The sequence below is a fragment of the Sylvia atricapilla genome, chromosome Z, assembly GCF_009819655.1.
Source record: "Sylvia atricapilla isolate bSylAtr1 chromosome Z, bSylAtr1.pri, whole genome shotgun sequence".
In the NCBI taxonomy this organism is placed as follows: Eukaryota; Metazoa; Chordata; class Aves; order Passeriformes; family Sylviidae; genus Sylvia; species Sylvia atricapilla.
In genome coordinates this window covers 10,590,101-10,608,383 of record NC_089174.1, presented here as the reverse complement: position 1 = coordinate 10,608,383, position 18,283 = coordinate 10,590,101, and the positions used below count along the sequence as shown (strand labels likewise).

Sequence of the window (18,283 nt, the reverse complement as noted above, 5' to 3'; positions counted from 1 at the left end):
CAGAGATCCACCTGCACCCCAGGAACGACCCCATGCTGGAGCAGGTGGATGTACCCAGGCTGTGACCCCGTGGGAAGCTCATGCTGGAGCAGGCTTTGGCAAGACCTTTGTGCCCATGGAGAGAGGAGCCCACAGGAGCAGGAATTGTGACCCTGCTGGAGCAGCTGTTTCCTGAAGGACTGCACTTTATAAGTGGGACCCATGCAGTTAAAGAAGAACTGCAGCTCATAGCACTCACACTGGAGAAGCCAGTGAAGGAGTCTCCCTCCTCCATGGAAGGGACTCTATGCTGAAGCAGAGGAAGAGTGTGAGGAGTCTTCTTTTGAGGAGGAAGGAGCAACAGAGACATGGGATGACATTTATCATGACTCCTATTCCTCATCAACCTGTGCATCCTCCTCATCAGCAAGGAGGAGGCAGAAAATACCATGAGTGAAGCTGAACCCAGGAAGAAGGGAGGAGTGGCGGGAAGGTGTTTTATCATTTGTTTTAACTTCTCATTACACTGCTCTTGTCAATACATTAAATTAATTTCTCCGTGTCGAGTCTCATTTGCCTGCGACAGTAACTGATGAATGGTCTCTCCCTCTCCCTGTCTCAATTGACGAGCCTCTCAATGTATTTTCCCTCCCGTGTCCAGCTGAGGACGGGAGTGACAGAATGGCTTCAGTGGGCACCAGTCCAGCAAGTGTCACCCCACCACAGCAACACAAATACAAAGGCTGAATACATGTATAGCTTTATTTAAGAGTTAAATCATTTTCTATAGATACATGAATTTTTCAAAGTGTTGACACCTTAGTTTATGTTCTCCAGACCCTGAAAAAGAAAAGAATAGCAGCTATATTTGTGTCATTCTTGTGACTAATGTGCAACAGGGCATATCTGAAAATGCAAAATTTCAAACTATATTTAATTACCCCTGTCTTAATTAGAACAAAATTAAAATGCACACCTCCAGAGGCAGGCCAGCTGCAGACACCGAGTGAGATCTGACAGCCTCAAGAGCAACCAGTGCCCACCTAAGCGGCCGTCCCAGAACTCGGGGATGGCGGAGCAGCGCCTGGGTCCCGTTTCCCCCCGGCGGTACCTGCCCAGCGCCCCCAAAACCTACCTTGGGCACATAGTGCTTGTTGACACCCGACAGCCGCCGGTCCCTTTCCATCAGGGTCCACTCGTAGGGATAGCGGGCGATCCTCTTCTCCTGTAGGCACAGACCCAACCACCTGTTAAGGTCGCGGGCTGGAGCTCCCGAGGGATAGGGAGGCGCGGGGTAAGGAGAGCCCCGGGAGGGAAGGGATCCCAGAGGGATGCAGGGGACTAGGGGACAAGGAGGCCTCCTGTGGGGAAGCGGGGCCTCCGGATCTCGGGACCTGACGCCCCGCCCCGCGCTGACCTTGCCACCGTGGCACAAACGGTGCATGAAGATGGTGGCCACTCCGGGGACGCTGAGGCAGACGCCCATGATGGCCATGCCGGGCAGGATTTCGTACCACATCCCGCCGGTGCTTGTATCGGCGCCGCTGCCCCTCCGCTGACTGCCGGGGCACTCCCGGCCTGCCCCGCGCCCTTCCCGGCCTGCCCCGCGCCCCGTCACAGCCGAGCGGGCCCGAGCGGGCAGCGGGAGCGGCAGCGCTGCCGGGGAACAGCCCCTTGGCAAGAAATGAGGCCGTGCGCGCAGCCCGATACCGCTGTCGGTCCCGGTCCTGGTCCCGATCTCTGACCCCACCGGGATCAGCCGTGGCGGGCGCTGTGCATGCTGGGAGTGGTAGTCCGGCGAAGGCGGCGGCGCCTTCAAGGCAGAGTCTCGCGAGAGGCGGCGATCATTGAGTGCGCGCGGCGCTGCCCGGGCCCGGAGTCAGGACCGGGATCAGGATGAAGGAGGACAAGGAGAACGCCAGGCCCAAGGAGCGGCGGGGCGCCTCCGCCGGACCAGGGGTTCTGCTGTCCACCGGGCCAGGCACGGGCCCCACCGCCGGCACGGACGGCAGAACCGGCGCCGCCGAGCTTGATCGCCTGGAGCGGCCCAAGGACAAGAAGGAAACGCTCAGCAAGGTGGGGCCTGCGCGCCGCCGGGAACGGGGGGCACCCTCTGTAACGGGCGCCTCCTCCCTCCGGTGACAGGGCTCCCCCTCTGTAACGGGACCTTTCCCCGCTAACGGGCCGCTTGCGGGGGCCTCCTGGGACGGGATGTGTCGGGGGAGGCGCGGTAATGACTGATGCCCGGCGCTGTCGCTGCCCTGAGCCCCGGTCCTGCCGTGCCGCAGGTGGTGATCCGCCGGCTGCCGCCCAGCCTGACGAAGGAGCAGCTGGAGGAGCACCTGCAGCCTCTGCCCGAGCACGACTACTTCGAGTTCTTCGCGAACGACTCCAGGTACGGCCGCTTGCCCAGTCCGGGCGTTCCCGGGAGCCGCCGCTACCGCCAGCCGGGCCCCAGTGGCGCTGCCGCCTCATCAGCCCAGCGCTCTCGGTTTGTGTCTCTGCAGCTTGTACCCGCACATGTTCTCGAGAGCCTACATCAACTTCAAGAACCAGGAAGATATAGTGCTCTTCAGGGATCGCTTCGATGGCTACGTTTTTGTCGATCACAAAGGCAAGTGAACGGCACTCGCTGAATGTTGCTGCTTCCCTCATGGATGTCTGTGCCCTGTGCTGGTTGAGTTTTGGACGGGCGGGTGTGAACAGCCACGTCTGACTTGTTTGGATTTAGTGCCTCAAATAACAATTCCGGAACATCTAGAAATACATACGTATATAGTTCCAATAACGTTCTAAGTCCTTTAAATGAGCTGGTTTGCAGAGTAACATCACACTGTGGCTGCTGTACCCAACTAGATTTGTGCAGCCATCAATGTAGTGTACCTGTCAGAAGATGAAGTTTTAAAGACTGTTTGTAATGTGTTGTATTCTACTGTATTTTGTCAAAAATTGAGATTTGCCTAAGTTGCATTAACTTAAAATATTCTTTCTTTCATGATGAACACAGAGTCTGTAGGATGAGGCCATTATATGGTGTGGTGCCACTGAGGTGCCTGAACTGACAGTCATGGGCAGTCTTAAATCTAGTATGTCCTTCTTGTCAGTCTGTGAATTTGCTGGTTTGTTAGTGTAGTGAGAGCGTTATGAATTCTGCTGTCTGTAAAGTGCTTGGATTTTTGTGTTTTTTTTTTTTTTTTAAATTATTAAATGGGTTTCCAAATACAGTAACTTTTTTATTCTGTGTAAGTATTGCATATTTCTCTAGTATTGCATATTTCTTGTGAGACTTACTTTCCTGCTTTAGATGTAGATGATAGAATCTATTTTATATCCATTTCGTCTTTATTTTAACGTTTTTTTTTTTCTCTCAACAGGTCAGGAATATGCTGCCATAGTTGAATTTGCCCCTTTCCAAAAAGCTGCAAAAAAGAAGAGTAAGAAAAAGGATGCCAAAACTGGAACTATTGAAGACGGTATAACAGCGAGCTAGTTTGTTTTGCATGCTTAAACTTGGAAGTCTTAGCAGCAATTTGAAGATAGTATTTTTACTGTGACACTATAGTTCCACCAATAGGATGTTTGCTTAATTATATATATGTAAAGTTTATGAGCACTGCTTTGTTAGCTAGGAATCTGTTAAATATGATTGTCCCAGACAAATATAACACAGCAGCTCATTTGAGAGCTGCTAACTCATGATAAGGTGGCATATAAACAGCCCAGCCTTAGTAAATGTAACTGAGCATGGTTACATCCACAACCCAGAGGATGATGCAAATACTTTTCATGCTACAGTATCTTCTTTTTTTGCCCTCCTTTTTTTTTCTCTCTCTTTTGTGTGTAGATCCAGAATACAAGAAGTTTTTGGAAAGTTACAGTGCAGATGATGAAAAATTAACCTCCACTCCTGAAACTTTGTTGGAGGAGATAGAGGCAAGAAACAAAGAGCTAATAGGTATGGAAATCTGTGTGTTATAATTATATTTTCCTAGATCACAAAGAAGCAAATATGTTTTGTAATTTGAAGCTCAACCTGGAGGAGACAAAATTCTTTTGTGTATTTGTGCTTAGTATTTGTTAAACATTTAGGCTAATTATTCAGTGTGTTTTGTTCCCATGCTCTAAATTCTTCCATAGGTATAAGTTTTAGATGACAAAGTTCCAGGCTGTGGAGTGGCTGCATTTCAGTGAGATGCAGTGGTGTTTAATGCACAGTGCTGCGATCAGTGATGTTCCATGCAGGCACAAGTTAAGACATAATGTGGTTGGGTAAAATACCACCAAAAAATGACCAGGTTGCTCTTTCTAAGTATCTTTTTAAAAATGGGAAAGGCCTGATACAGACTGAGTGTAGAGATAAGTGTAATGGATATCCTATTAGTATCCTAAAGAAGTTTTTAGAATCCTAATAGTTTCCAGTGTTTGGATATAGGTTTGGAATACTTGTTTCACTGCTGTACTGCTGTATGTGAGAGGAGACAGGCAGGGGAATGTGTAAGGCTGCTTCCCTTCATATAGAGCTTTGTTGTATGTATTGCAGTATTGGATAACGCAGAATATTTACTTTTTATTTTATCTATTCTCCAGCTAAAAAGACCACTCCTTTATTGAACTTCTTGAAAAATAAACAGGTAAGACTTACCTCCAGAACTTTTTTTGTTGCTTGAAAGTACAGTTTGCTCATTGTATGTTGATACATTTCTGCCCTTCATTTTGAAGAAGGAGCTTTTGACCCAACTTGTCAAATTTTGGTTCATATATTTTAAAAGACTAAGAGTGTTAGAATGGTGGTGGTTTGTATACATTCTGGTCACAGCAAAACACCTCTTGTTGCACTGACAAAACAGATTCCATTTTAGTGCTTACATTTTTAGTGCACTATGGGTGACGTCCTTGTAGATGATCTTTCTCCTAGCACATAGTATTATTTTAACTTTTAGTAGTGGAGAAGAACAGAGGTGGGGCAGATTTAATTAAAATTTGAATGATAAAGGCTGAGGTCAGTGTTGTATTTGAGTTCTTTTAGACAGTACAAATTAAGGCTTGTGATTAAAAAAAATACTGCCGTAGTATGTTCAGGTTCACAACAACAACAGAGATGACAGGACTTGGTTTTTTTGCCTTTTGTAATAGAGGCAGCTTTGAGGTGAGTTGTTTGATGGCTTAAAGATATGTTTCCTGGTGTGGAGAGACACTATTTCTTTTTGCTTTTATTACACAGAGACTGAGAGAAGAAAAAAGAGAGGAGAGAAGGAGGAGAGAATTAGAAAGGAAAAGACAAAGAGAAGAAGAAAGAAGAAAATGGAAAGAAGAGGAGAGAAGAAAGAGAAAAGAAGCAGAAAAGTCGAAGAAAGTAGACAGATGCCCAGAAAAAGAAAGAGACAGATCAAAAGAAGAACCAAAGATTAAGGTCTAGAACAGTTCTTTATTATAAACTGTTACACACCCTTTCCTCTATTATTTGTATATCAGTATCAAAATGTACTTTGGGTATTGTGTGAATAATCACGAGTTTGGTGTTAGTAAATGACCAATTTTTTTGTAATATTCACTAGTAGGCATTGTAAAGGTTTACGTGCTGTAATGTTTCATAGTAATATTTAAAGTTTTTGTCATGTGACTGTTGTACATGCTGTGGTAACAGGATTGTGAATTCGCTATGGAATGGAGACTATTTTTAAGCTTTCTAAAGCACCCTGGTTTAGGAGAAAAATCCTAGTCTGCTGTGTCAATAATGCTTACTCATACACTCCAGCTTTTAGAAATACTGTGATTTGCAGTAATATTTTTTTAATGCTTACTTCATACTGGACTGTGGTTCCTCTGATGCAATTTCGGTGTTGTGCCAGACAGTATGTATTAGAGTGAGCTTTTTAGTTGAGACTTCTGTTTTCTTTGTAGCTACTTAAGAAGCCTGAAAGAGATGAAAAAGACTTGGAGAGAAAAGAAAAATCCAAGAAACTGGAAAAAGAGACTCTGAGGGAGGAAAAAAATGCGAGTAGTGCATCTGCCAAACGATCTGATGGGGAGACAAAAGAAGAGAAGGCAAAAAAGTATTCTAGTACTTGCTATAAATATATATGTATTTATAACTTGTTTCCTGATTGTACTGAGGCTTAGGCTGCTCTGCCATGACCATGTTTTCAAATTCCTTTTAAATTCTTTTTCTCATATAAGGCATGGGCTGTGTTCTCTGTGCCAGTGCACATCCCCATGATTACAGAAAGCTCTGTGAATTACCTGGAAACTCTTCATTAGTGGACCGATTTTAATATTTTTACAACTTGTTATAGGAACTCCACTAAGGGAGCCCATATGTAGGTGACTGCAGCAGGCTTTGAGCACTGTCTTTGCAATGAGATAATTATTATAACCATGACAAGAGGAGAGGTGTTCTCCAGTTACCAGTCCCTCTAAGTGTTGTAAAAAGTCAAAGTGGAAAATGTAATTCTCAACAGCTCCATGATCTGTTCAAGGTTCAGTTCTGCCATGAGAAAAATACAAACAAATTCAGATGTTTTTTCAAAGCCAGAAGAGACTCAGCCAGCTATGCAAGTAGGAGGCTGGGAAACTAGTGGTCAGTGTCCTCTCTGGCTGTCATGCATGACTTGGGCTGTCACAGCTCCCTAGTACCTGCCAGTGTGTCGTCTTCCTATTGCACATTTACAGCACTATTACATTGATCTCCCAGCTCTGTCTGATGAATCTTTTGAGCTTAATTTTCAGTTTTGTTTTCATACAGATCAGAAGATGAGTGTGTAAAGGACTACAGGGACCGAGATAGAGATTTTGACAGAGACAGAGAATATGAGAGAGCACAGAGAGAAAAACTGAGACGCCAAGAAGAGGAGCGTCGGAGGCAGAAAGAGCGCTATGAGAAAGAGAAGGTTTTTAGAAGAAAAGAGGAAGAGGTGAAAAAGGAGAGAGACTTACTCAGAGAAAAGGGAAAGAAAAGTGATCTTACAGACTTTACCAGCAGCACGGACAAATCTGAGAAAGTAACCAAAGACGATAAAAAAGAGGATACAATTAAGAGGGATCGTATCAGAAACAAGGTGCTGGATTTCTTTAAATTCATGTGTTGATTCATAGGGATTTGTGGTTTTTAAGATAAAAGCACTACAAGGAAAGAACCATCTGGTTTCTCTGTTGAAACTTCTCCCTGTTCTGCAACAAACTCTGCCATTGCTAGAAATGTCCACTAAAATTTGATTAACAGTAGTATTTCTTGTCACAGTGTAAGAACTAATACAAGAAAAAACATGGGTTAAATTGTAATACATTGATCCCTTTTTATTTGCTGACTTGTGCCATAGGCTATCTCTTTAAGATGTTGGTAGAGTATCAGCAGTCTGGCTGTGTCTGCTGATCTTATAGGTGCCTGAAAATGCATCTCAAAGTGGCAGTGTGATTGAACAGGTTCCTTTAAATAGGAAACTGCAACTTGCAGGGTATGACCTGTCCTCTAGACTCAATAAATAATGTCTTTTGGTGTAGTTTTATGTACTCTAGAAAATCTGTTTTTGCAGCTTCACTGTGCTTGTTTCATGTATCACTTAAGACATTGCCAGGTACAAATGAAACTCAGGGTTTTGAAACTTGTAAGTTGGCCTCTCTTCTGAGAGTGTTTGAGCTGAACTCAACAGGAAACTTGTTACAAATAACCTCAACTGTGAGTAGGGTTCTTTGTGGCTTGAACAGGGATGTTTTCGACAGAGACAACCTTGATTTGGGAGAATTGAAGTTACTTTGCCACCAGTGTGGAATAATTAAACTTAGCCTGAAAAGTTTGAATTTGAGCCATTTCTAATACCATAGAAATTATGCCATAATAACCCTGAGTGCAGGGAGCTATGAAAGAGTCTAAATAGTTTTGATTTATTTCAGGATCGCCCAGCAATGCAGCTGTACCAGCCTGGAGCCCGAAGCCGGAGCAGGTTGTGTCAGTATGAAGACAGTGCTGCAAAGCCCCCAGATCAGGGAGTGGATAAGAAACAAGAGGGTGAGACCAGTCACACGAAGGAAGAGGAGTGACTCAAGTGCCAGCCTTATGTGTTCTGACTGTCTGTGCAGCCAAAGAGCATGTACTGCGCAATCCAGAAGTGCCTTCGGAGCGAAAAAGAAATGAAGAAAAGGGGGCATTGTGCTGTTGGATGTTTCTGGTTAAAGAACCACAGTTATAGATTCGGATTTTGAAATGTGTTCTCGTTGTAATATTTTCAGTTATTTGAACTTACTTTCCCAACATCTAACTAGAACAGATAAGAGAATCTTTGTGAAATAGGAAGACTTTATGGCCTTAAGTTTGATAATAAATGAGTTGTGGTCAGGAGGGGAGAAGACCTGGATCAAAAGCCAGAGCTCTACTCTAAGGCAATTAGAGCAATGTTGGGTGCACTTCAGCACACCAAACTTGGAGTTGCCCGGAGTTAACACAGGTGTTGCTGTGTTGTGTGGTGCTCCTACCTGAGGCAGTGAAAGCTAAAGTGTGTCAGTCTAGCACTGAGACACGTACACAGGCTGGGGTTGTTGAGGTATCGGTGGATAGGAGCCTTTTGGCACATAAGGAGCAGAACATCTGGCAGTGCAGTAACCATGTTAGGGAGGGAGAGACCGTCCTCTACAGTGGTTCTCTGGATAAAGTAACTTAAGTTGGAGTGTATGAATAAGCTGGCTTAATAGTTGAATATGTCTTGGTAAATTCTCATGTAAAGTCTCCCTACATTGAAATGCTTGTTTTTAATCAAATGTAGCTGGTTTGGGCATCCTGTTCTTTTCCAGCATCTTCCCTTCTCTCGAGTTTGAAGTACTTCTGAACTTCTGCCCTCTCGGAACTGTTGCCTCTTCCCTCATAACTTGAAGTATTGTTTTACAGCCCAGAACGAGACTTCGCCAGTAGCAGCTCCTCCCAAGCTAGCGAATTTTAGCCATAGCTGTTTTTTGTACTAAATCCAAATAAACTCGCACAAACTCGCTCGGCCGCCGCCGTCCCTCACTGCGTGCGGGACCGCCGGGCCGGCAGGGGGCGCTGCGCCTGCCCCGCCGTCACCGCTCCGCCCCCTCTTTCCGCCTCTTCGGACGCCGCCATCGCCGGGACGCCGCGCTGCTCCGCGCCATGGTGAGACATCCGCCGCCATCCGCGCCCTCCCGCCGCGCCCCGAGCCCTCTCCCCGAGGCCGCCGCGCTCGGGGGTCCTGGCGGGCGGGCGGCGGGGCGGAGCGGCGGTGAGGAAACGGGAGGGAGCCGGGTGCGGCATTCCCGGCTCGCCGGGGCCTGGCGGGGCCGGGGCTGTGTGAGGGACTGACCGCTGCGCTCTCTTGCAGTCGTCGCACAAGACGTTCAAGATCAAACGCTTCCTCGCCAAGAAGCAGAAACAGAACCGGCCCATCCCGCAGTGGATTCGCATGAAAACCGGCAATAAGATCAGGTAACGAGCTCGGCTGGTGCTTTCTGAGGAGCTGCGGCCGCGCAAGCTTATTCAGGCGGCCTGGGCGGTACGGGCCGAAGGCGGGAACTGATGGCGTTTATGCCAGCAGAAGCGCAGTTTTGTGGCCGTGAGGGCCATACAGGGATGGCACGGCAGGCGAGGCCTCTTGAGGCAGCGTGTGGCTTCGATGCCATTTTGTTCTGTAGTGGTTTTGCACCAGTGCTCTGCAAGTGTCCACTGACGTTCAGTGATGCTACATGTAAAGTGAAAAGCTGAACTGTACGTGTGGATGATTTATTCCAGATTTTGTTCCCTGTTAGCTTCTCTGTTCCTTACGTTTCCCTCCCCAATACCTATCTTCTCTCATAGCTGCCCCTTTGGGCTCCTGCATTTTCAAGGAACAGTTCCTGAACATGGCTGCTCCGAGGTTCAGGGGATGGTGTATAAAGACTTGTTGGTTGTATGGGAAGTCACATTGTTAGTGTGAAATGCTTGGTATTTGACTGTAGAATTAATTTGCCATAGTTTCTTGCTTTCCTGATGTGTTTGTTGTTGAGCATTGTGCTTAGGGAAATGTGGAGTGCTGTGACACACTTGGATGCACATGGTGCATGTGGAGAGTGGTGTCTGTCTGTCCAAATCCCCTGGCTGAAAACTGCAGCATAGTCTTTTATCTCATACACTCCTTCATCTGGGCTTTTTAGGACAACAAAATCCTTCTTCTCTTTCTCTTTTTGTCCTAAGCAGTGAGGAGAGCAACAGCAGCACTGGCTGGCTCAGGCAGTGACCCAGCATTGCTAGGCTCTGTTCTGTAGCTGCTCCCAACTTGTTTCTAGGCAGGATCAGTGGGCATGCACTCAGCTGGATCCTTGTCTTTCACATGCCAGGTTACAACTGGGTTCTGTTTCAGCTAAATTCCAGTACTTCCAAATACTTGACCATAGGGCAAAATCACAGATTTTTGTCTCCTGGCACTTGAGTAGCTGGGCCAGAGGTTCTGTCTAAGTTTTGTGTTAAAGCAGGCTGCAATTGCAGCGCTTCCTGCTGTGGGAGTGCTGCCATTTTCCTGCTGAGAGCAACCCTGTTAACACTGTCTGGTTTCACCCACACCATGGTGAAAGCATTTGTTATTAACATGGACAAATGTGTGCTCACAAATTAGTGTGCTTTCATGGAAGAGACTTTTTTCCTTGTGCTGTTCTGTTTCATGTTTAACAAGCATGTGTGCACTTTGCTAATTCGCTCTGCTTTTGTCTTAGGTACAACTCCAAAAGGAGACACTGGAGGAGGACCAAACTGGGCTTGTAAGAGAGACTGTCCCGGGAGCTCTATTGAACACCCGTCTTTGTGTGTCAGATCGTTAACACCCTCAAGCGATTCCTTCAGTGGTGCTGGACTGCAGTCCCCTGTGTGGGGCTTTTATAAGCTGGTCTGGGATGTTGATGTTAACTGGGAAAATCTTTGTATCTGAAACATGGAGACTGTGTTCTATTAGTGTTCTTTTAAGGCATCACCACGAGTATTGACAGTGCACAGGCTTATTAATAAATATGGACCTGAACGACTTTTGTTTTTAGAATTATTTCATATGTATGTGGTGGGATTGTAATAATAAAATTCACGGTAATGTTACTTATATTCTCACTTAATATGAGAGACCTTGGCAGCTCTTTTTCAGTCAAGAAGGCTGTGTTCCTTTTCATTTACTGTAAACCTTCAGGTACCAAAGTACCAACTAAAAAAAAGAGTCAAAATCAGACTGGAAGAAAAATCTCTTAAAAATGCTGTACTGTAGAGTGTAGCACATAATGTCTGTGTAGTCCCTAGAATATTAAATAATATGAGTTTTGTTTGGGAGTCTGGGTTGGTTTGATAAGTCAACACCAACCACAGGTGCAGCTTGACACAAAACATTCTCAGCAGACAGGTAGAAATTTAGGATGGGGCTCAAATGGAGAGGTTGGAGCTATTTAAAAAAGGGGAGAGGGAAAAAGGGATTAAAGGTCTCTGGGTAGTTGTCCAGCACCTCTCTGCTGAGGCCTGTGAAACCAATTCACTGCAGGAAAGTGGAGGAGGAGGCTGTGGCTCTGCCTTTCTGTTAGTGCTGAGCTGTGGGAGCTGCTCAGGTCAGCAGGAAATCCCTGTTGCTGTGAGCCTGTTCTTCGCTCCACCAAAGCCCATCCTGACACTGAGGGCTGCCAAGGTGCTGGTTCAGTCCTGGGTTCAGCCTCAGGTCATAGGTCTGTTCCTGAGAGGCAACTTCCTGAGGAAGCTTCAGGCTGCCATACCTTCTGTGTTGCTGCTTTTCACATTGATGGTAAATAGATTTATCTCCTTTATATTGCAACTCAGAGCAAATAACACTGGGCACAGCATGTGCCAAACGTGTAAATGCTAAGAAATACACATCTCAGAGGTCAATGTGTCTCCCTAAGGTGTGCTGCAGGGTCCTGTCAGTTGGGGCAAACAAGGCTGGGATTTTTACCAACTACAGGATACTTAAAAGAGGTATCTTCTAGCTTCTTACCTTGTCTGGTAAGAGTGGACTCTCGTTCATCATCTGAGGGAAGCAGTAAGTCACTGCAACAGGAAAGCAGCAAACAGCATTGCCAGAGATGTTTCAACAGTGACTTGTGTGCTGCATCCACTTTGCCCCCTGTGATTTTTAAACCTGCACTCTTTGGAGTGAGTGTTCAGGAAATAACAGCACGGCTGAGGATTGGAATTTGGCCTTGATGCCCAGTGAATCTCCTCCAGCCTCTTCACATCACTGCTGGCAGGAAAAGCTGCTCAGGGAGTTTCTCTGTAATTGTGTCTATGAGGATCTGGCTAAGGAGGAAAATTAATTTTATGGACTTGAGAATGGAGAGACCATTTTTTCCATGGCATTTGTGGGAAAACTTGCCTGAGCAATAGAATGAGCAATTTATTACTATTTATTAGAAAGTCTCCCTATTACTATCATGACTAATGTTTTCGTTAGATGGAAGTAGCTTCTACTAAAAACTATTTTGGAAAGTATCTTATTGTATTATTTTCCCTGTTTGACTGAATCTGCTTTTCAAACTGGACATTAAAGGATATCACAAAGTAAATTTAGTACAAATTAAACTTAGGTTAAATTCAGTCTTCTGCAGAACCTTAACCAAACAAATACCTCTGGGTTTGAATCTTTTCTGTTGCCTGTGGCAACTCTCTTTGTCCTCTCCTCCCCATGAGAGGGGAACAAGAATCTCTGCAGAATTGGGCTAACACATGATAACTGAGACATCAACAGAAGCTTTATAGAAAAAATATTTGAATATTCTAGTCCATTGATTTTGGTGGATATGTTTTGGTTTCTGATTGAAAAGCAAAGTTGGAGCTGATCATGTACTTGAGGAATATTTTTTGAACATGTCTCTATGTCCAAATCAACTGTCTTTCTGTAGGTATGAAAATTAACTGAGCAAGACAAAGGGGTGGGTCACGGGAAGAAATTTTTTTTTTCTTTTCTCAGTGGAAATGGACCCAGCCAGGGCAGAGGGTGGCATGGCAAGGATGTTGTAACACGTCTAGAGAAGCAGAGTTCTGGTCCTGCTCTTTCTGAAGTCCACACCTAAGTTGTCTCAGCACAGAATACAGGGTCTAACCCATGACCAAAAGATGGGGGGAAAAGCTGTGTTTAGAGGGTTTTGGTTATCTCTCAAGGGAAAGCAATTTCTGACAATCATTTTGTTGTATTTAGGTGCAGTATTTGTCAGTGAAATTTTACTTTTAAATGGAACACTTAAAGTCCATGTTTCCGGGTGGAGCATGACTAAGCCACAGGTACTATTGCCAAGGAAATGGCTCCTTCAAGGAAATTCTCATTAATTCCACTGTTTACTCTGTGCCTTATTCAGAGGAGGATGTAAGAACCATCCTGTGCCCCTTCCCTGACAGCTGCAAAAGGGTGACAGAAGACTAATAGGTCAAAAAATATTTTTCAGTCCTGTCTGTCTTATCAACAGCACCTTGGTTACCAGAACTTGACCCAGCGCTGTTCATGGAGTTTGTGCTGGCTTGAGCAGACTTGTGAGAAGCCAGCCTGCTCTCCCATGGCATGGACATGGCCACAGCAGTCCCAGAAGGAGCTGTATTGCCAACATCTTCAATCTATTAGAGCTAAAGCATTACAAAACTGTTGTAGATCAGGCACTAAATCTAGTTCTAGTATGTTTTCTATGTATCTGCTGCTGACCTTAGGGATTAAGATGTCCAGACAAATCTATATGTCCACTCAGACACCTGGACTGGGTATTATCCACTCAAGTGAAGGTTGCTCTTCCACATGTCATCACTGCAGATTGGGTTATTTTTTGTGTCCAAGAAGCGTTTCAAAACACAGTCTGAATATAACTGGAGTTTGCTCAGGATCTGTGAAACTTCACAGCTCTAGTGCTTCAGAGGAAGTTACCTGTGTGTCTTTGTGTATCTTTCTGCATCAAGAGGCAAATGTGCCTGTGTAGCCAGGTCCAGATCACCTTGAGTCCCTCAGTCACCCCTGCAGGCCCCCTGAAAGGCAGCTGGAAAGAAACCACGACTGCCCTTCTAAAGGAGTTGTCCCTGCAAGGGCTGCCCTGGGGAACAGAAACTCCCCAGTTCCTGCCTGAGAAACACTTCTCAAACAGGACTGCTATTTAAGGGCATAGGAATAGTCTCATGCTGATGAGAAAGAGGAAGGGGCTGTTGTTTTTCTGAAGATATTTTGAAGCAGTCATGGCCTTTTAGAATGTAAAAAACAAGTTGTAATCATCAGGGCAGAGCTCCACTTGGTGAACAAAACACAAACAGGCGAGCAGAGGCTTTGCCATTTTAATGCAGTGACTGAGACAATACATGCGCTGTTAACGCTGCTGCAGCATGTTCATCAGTTTCATTTTTGAGCATGCCCTCAGCAGCAATAAAGATAATTTCAATCTCACAGCCTTCACATACCTTTTCCACAGTTTCTGAGAATGAATCATCTTTCCAGAGCTGTTCCTGAACTCTAATCCCCACAGGAGTCACCACAAGCTGCCCCTCTTGTGTCCTTCCTGCCTCCTTTGCTCGTTCCTAATGAGATTGAGCATTTCAGGTTTCCTGGGATGGCGATCTCAATGGAAGGGCTGCCAGTGTCAGTTGTTTTGCACTTTGAAAGGCTTCTCTTGGCCCGGACTCTTCTCATAAACAGAGTCCTTAGCTCTTACTCTACTGAGAAACAGCTTTCTAATTATCTGTCATAAACAAACATCAACCCAGAGAAGGTGCATATGGCAGAGATCAGGGCATCTCACAGGGAGCTGGAAAGTGTTTGCACCATGCATTGTGGGTCAGCATCCTCCTGTGGGTGCGCAGGGTGTTGGAGCAGCTCTCCACAGCAGAGCTGACATGTGAGCCCCAAACATGGTGATCTGCTGGGATGCAGCAAGGAGTCCCCAGCCACGGGGGCATGGGGCAAAAGGGTGACAGACAGGCAGTTTTTTTGGAAGGATTGTCCCAAGGTACTGCTCCCAATGGCCATGGTGCTCCACACACACACCATAAAATCCCCAAAAGACCACAAGAACCAGGGTGGCCATGGTGCCATGGCCTAAGACTCACTTGGCCAGGATTTTGACCACCCAAGTTCCCAGCTCCCTGCAAGCTTTTCTGCCTGCTACCAAACATGGGTTTAGTGGTGAACGGAGCCAGGACAGCTTCAGCGCTCATGGAAGAAAGCAAATGCCTGTCTAACAAAACCTCGAAGGGTCGACAGGCTCCAGGAGTGCTGGGCTGTTCCCTCAGCCCCAGAGTCCACAGAGTCCTGCCTTGCCCCAGGCTGTCTGGATGACTTACAGTTGTTGTTGGTGTTGTGAGAGTGCAGCTGGACCAAGTCCTCCTCCAAGGCCCCTGCCAGCTCCTTCAGGTCCCTGGAGGTGTTTGCTGGCAGGTACTGCCAAGCCTTGCGCCCGTTGTGGTCCCTGCAGGTGGTGTCTGCCCCGTAAGCTCCCACCAGCACCTTGATGAGCACCTCGTGTCCCTGCAAGGCTGCCAGGTGCAAAGGGGTGAGCCCACCGCTGGCTGTGGGGATGTTCATGTTGACAGGGTAGCCTTTCTTCTGGGCATGGGAGATGACCTGGATGAAGCTCTCATGGTGGCCATGTTTGGCAAGCCAATGGAGAGCAGTGAAGCCTGTCACAAAGTCTCTCCTGGTCAGCAGGCTGGGATCCAGGTCCAGCAGCTTGATGATACTGTCCGCATCACCCTCAGCCACCGTCAGCAGCCAAGCGTGCTCCAGAGGATCAAGGACAAGGGGCAGCACATCAGGGCTCTGCTCAGGCTTCTCCTCTTGGTGCAACCCTGCTGGAAGACTGTTGCTGCTGGATGTCTTCCGAGCAGCGGCAGACCGCATGGTGCTGCCAGGGCTGTTGGTCTGCAGGAGGATTTCTTTCAGCTCCTTCCTCCGGGTACTGCTGGGGCTAACAGAGAACCTGCCTGAAGTCCTACCCCAGCTCCCCAGGCTGTGCCTGCCCCAGCTGATGCTTTTGTTGGTGTCCATCTTCTGCAGCGTATGGAAACGCTCCTTGCTCCCCAGCGTGGCTGGCCAGAGGTGGGAGCTGCGGGCCAGGCCACCCACTCGGGGCTGGGCGGCATCTAGGAAGGAGAACCTCCGGGAGATGCCAGCTACCTTCTGCTCTGCCGCGCTCTTCTCCCGCTCCTGCCGGGCCATGGCGGTGCCTCTCGCAGGGCTGTCCCCAGCAGGGCACAGCCCACGCTCTCCAGCACTCACCCCGCTTCCCTTCGCGGCGTTGGGCGAAGGAGGAACCGATTCCGCACGGCGGGAGGGCACGGCGGCGGAGGCGCGGCGCTGGCGGGGCGGTGCAGGTGACCTTTGGTCACGCTGTGTCCATGGCTGCCGCCGGTGCCGGGCACGGCCTCAAACACGGGCTGGCTCTGCCCCCCCGGCCACACTCGCCTGGAGTCACAGAGGGAGCGCGGCCGGGCGTGAGGGAATACAGGAGGGTGCGGGAATACAGGGAACGCGTGGGAATACAGGGAAAGCATGGGAATACAGGGAGCGTGCAGAACCGCGGGACCAGACGGAAGCACAGGGGTCCTGGGCAGCTCAGTGCTGACGCTATAGCAGAAACTGGTGAACTGTATTCTCCTGCCTGTACAGTCTGGTTCAGCACTGCTGGCTCAGCATTAGCACCTGAAGTAGCCAAACTCTTGGGCCGTAAGAGCTGACATAAACTTTTGATAAAACGATGCTGCTAGCAAAGCACTCTTGGAATTCAGCACCTATGAGCAGAATGGAGATGATAAGGACCAAGGAGACAATCCCAGGAGAATAAAGTAACATCAGAAGGCAGCCAGCCCAGCTCCAGAGAAACCCAGCAAGAACTCAAGAACCCACCAACCGGAATTTAGTGATTGACTTGGACTAGGTGATGAGTGTCAGGGGTATAACTGAGAGGTGTGAACTGGGGTAGGGGTTCCTGCCTGGAAGCACCAGCTTGAGCTATATAACCAAAGAAGTTACAAAGGACTTACTGGAAACATTCACTTGAACACAGCATTCTTAGCAGGGTCCCAGGGTCAGACCCTGTCATGTTGTCTGGCATGTGTAAATCCATGACACTGGGTCCCAGGAAACCTCCTCTGACCGCAGCAGCACCCCAAAGCTGCCTTACTGAAGTAATTGCCTTACAGCCCCCTGAAACAGCCCTCCATGACTGCAATGCTTCTCCTTGATGCTGCATTCAGGAAGGCGCAGGTTACTGCCACAAGAAGCCATGTTCCCAGTGGCTGGTGGGTCTCTCTGATGTAAGGGAGACCCAGCCTGGGACACTGTTCCGGGCCTTGCTACCCAGTGTTTCATCCCATGGAGAATTTGGCCTTCCTCTCTTGCCATGATTCCCTTTGTTGCACAGTCCATGCCTGGTGCTGCTGGCAACTGAAACCACCAGCAGTCTGTACACTAATTTTGTTAGAAATCAGGACAAACTCTTCTGCCCCAAAAGCTCCCAGTCCTTCTTCTCTCCAGAAGTTTCTTACCCATGACTGCTCTGACACCCATGGCTGAACGTTCACCAGGTGGTTTTGCAGCTGGTCAGGCAGCCAAAAGCCACACCAGCCCCTTGAACCCTTTTTATTTGCCTTCCCTAAGCTTTAGCCCTGCTCTGAACCTGCCCTGAGCTGGTTGTCAGCCTTTGAGGGCGTTCGCCTTTTTCCAACCACTTGGACCAGTTTTTCTGGGATGTGTGGGGAGTTGGTAATGTCAGTGTAATCTCAAACCCCAAACAACTGGTGCGGAAGCTTAATTGTACCCCTGCTTCCTTTCTGGAGCTGCCTGGTTCTGTCACTAGGTTTTGGTGGCTTCTGTGGTCCCAGGGAGGCAGAGAATTTGAACCACACAGGCATGAGATCCTGGTGAACAGTTGAAAACACTTGTGTGGCATCTGGAAAAGACCGAAACAAGGAAGAAAATAAGGAGCTGCTCTTGGGAAATGAAGGCAATAACGATGCAAAGCAAACCTCCCATTTAGGGCCACTGTGCATGCCTGCGTTAGGGAGTTGAACCCACTGGTGAGCTCTGACCATGGTAAAACCAGGGTGACAACCTTGGGGACTTTACTCGGGAGTCCAGGGGCTGGGAAAGTTACTTCGGGGAAGGACTGAGTTTCCTCTCTCTCAGCCTTATTTGGTGCTTGTGCTACCATCAAATGAAGGGAAACCCAAGCGGCACTAGCTACACCCTCGAAGTGGCAGTGTTTTGCTAATGATAAGCCGGGAGTTGAGGCTGCACGGCCGGGAAAGGAGCTGCGGTGCCACAAGGAGGGAATTCGCCACAGCCGCACTCAGCCGGGTGCCGGGGTGGGCCTGAAGCGTCCG

At 47.6% G+C, this 18,283-nt stretch overlaps 4 protein-coding genes and 1 non-coding gene across 5 annotated transcripts; 3 read left to right on the top strand and 2 right to left on the bottom strand.

Annotated features, from left to right (window-relative positions):
- Positions 1-723: 723 nt before the first annotated feature.
- NDUFA1 (NADH:ubiquinone oxidoreductase subunit A1) lies at positions 724-1,658 on the bottom strand. Its single transcript, XM_066339012.1, has 3 exons — positions 1,397-1,658; positions 1,115-1,204; positions 724-819 (listed from the first exon to the last, which is right to left on the bottom strand). Exons 1-3 carry the CDS (start codon positions 1,496-1,498, stop codon positions 799-801), a joined length of 213 nt encoding a protein of 70 aa, XP_066195109.1. The 5' UTR covers positions 1,499-1,658; the 3' UTR covers positions 724-798.
- Positions 1,659-1,837: 179 nt separating this feature from the next.
- On the top strand, positions 1,838-8,953 carry UPF3B (UPF3B regulator of nonsense mediated mRNA decay). Its single transcript, XM_066339010.1, has 10 exons — positions 1,838-2,055; positions 2,268-2,374; positions 2,487-2,593; positions 3,354-3,452; positions 3,824-3,934; positions 4,567-4,610; positions 5,201-5,389; positions 5,881-6,032; positions 6,722-7,034; positions 7,867-8,953. The coding sequence occupies exons 1-10, from the start codon at positions 1,876-1,878 to the stop codon at positions 8,011-8,013; spliced, it is 1,449 nt and encodes a 482-aa protein (XP_066195107.1). The 5' UTR covers positions 1,838-1,875; the 3' UTR covers positions 8,014-8,953.
- A 3-nt stretch (positions 8,954-8,956) lies between these two features.
- RPL39 (ribosomal protein L39) lies at positions 8,957-10,971 on the top strand. Its single transcript, XM_066339013.1, has 3 exons — positions 8,957-9,097; positions 9,303-9,406; positions 10,666-10,971. The coding sequence occupies exons 1-3, from the start codon at positions 9,095-9,097 to the stop codon at positions 10,712-10,714; spliced, it is 156 nt and encodes a 51-aa protein (XP_066195110.1). The 5' UTR covers positions 8,957-9,094; the 3' UTR covers positions 10,715-10,971.
- On the top strand, positions 10,422-10,551 carry LOC136374676 (small nucleolar RNA SNORA69). Its single transcript, XR_010745956.1, has one exon. It is a non-coding gene; the product is annotated as a small nucleolar RNA SNORA69 (small nucleolar RNA).
- A 3,257-nt stretch (positions 10,972-14,228) lies between the features above and the next one.
- SOWAHD (sosondowah ankyrin repeat domain family member D) lies at positions 14,229-16,193 on the bottom strand. The gene has a single exon (XM_066339888.1). The coding sequence runs from the start codon at positions 16,116-16,118 to the stop codon at positions 15,108-15,110; it is 1,011 nt and encodes a 336-aa protein (XP_066195985.1). The 5' UTR covers positions 16,119-16,193; the 3' UTR covers positions 14,229-15,107.
- Positions 16,194-18,283: the final 2,090 nt, after the last annotated feature.

Bases quoted from the DNA above. Each gene is read 5' to 3' on its own strand.
- UPF3B (XM_066339010.1), top strand. From the start codon at position 1,876: ATGAAGGAGGACAAGGAGAACGCCAGGCCCAAGGAGCGGCGGGGCGCC. The intron at 3,453-3,823 runs GTATAACAGCGA...TTTTGTGTGTAG, and splicing joins AACTGGAACTATTGAAGACG to ATCCAGAATACAAGAAGTTT. The intron at 3,935-4,566 runs GTATGGAAATCT...TCTATTCTCCAG, and splicing joins AAGAAACAAAGAGCTAATAG to CTAAAAAGACCACTCCTTTA.
- SOWAHD (XM_066339888.1), bottom strand. From the start codon at position 16,118: ATGGCCCGGCAGGAGCGGGAGAAGAGCGCGGCAGAGCAGAAGGTAGCT.
- RPL39 (XM_066339013.1), top strand. The intron at 9,407-10,665 runs GTAACGAGCTCG...CTTTTGTCTTAG, and splicing joins AAAACCGGCAATAAGATCAG to GTACAACTCCAAAAGGAGAC.
- NDUFA1 (XM_066339012.1), bottom strand. From the start codon at position 1,498: ATGTGGTACGAAATCCTGCCCGGCATGGCCATCATGGGCGTCTGCCTC. The intron at 1,205-1,396 runs GTCAGCGCGGGG...CTGTGCCTACAG, and splicing joins GTTTGTGCCACGGTGGCAAG to GAGAAGAGGATCGCCCGCTA. The intron at 820-1,114 runs GTAGGTTTTGGG...TTTCTTTTTCAG, and splicing joins ACAAGCACTATGTGCCCAAG to GGTCTGGAGAACATAAACTA.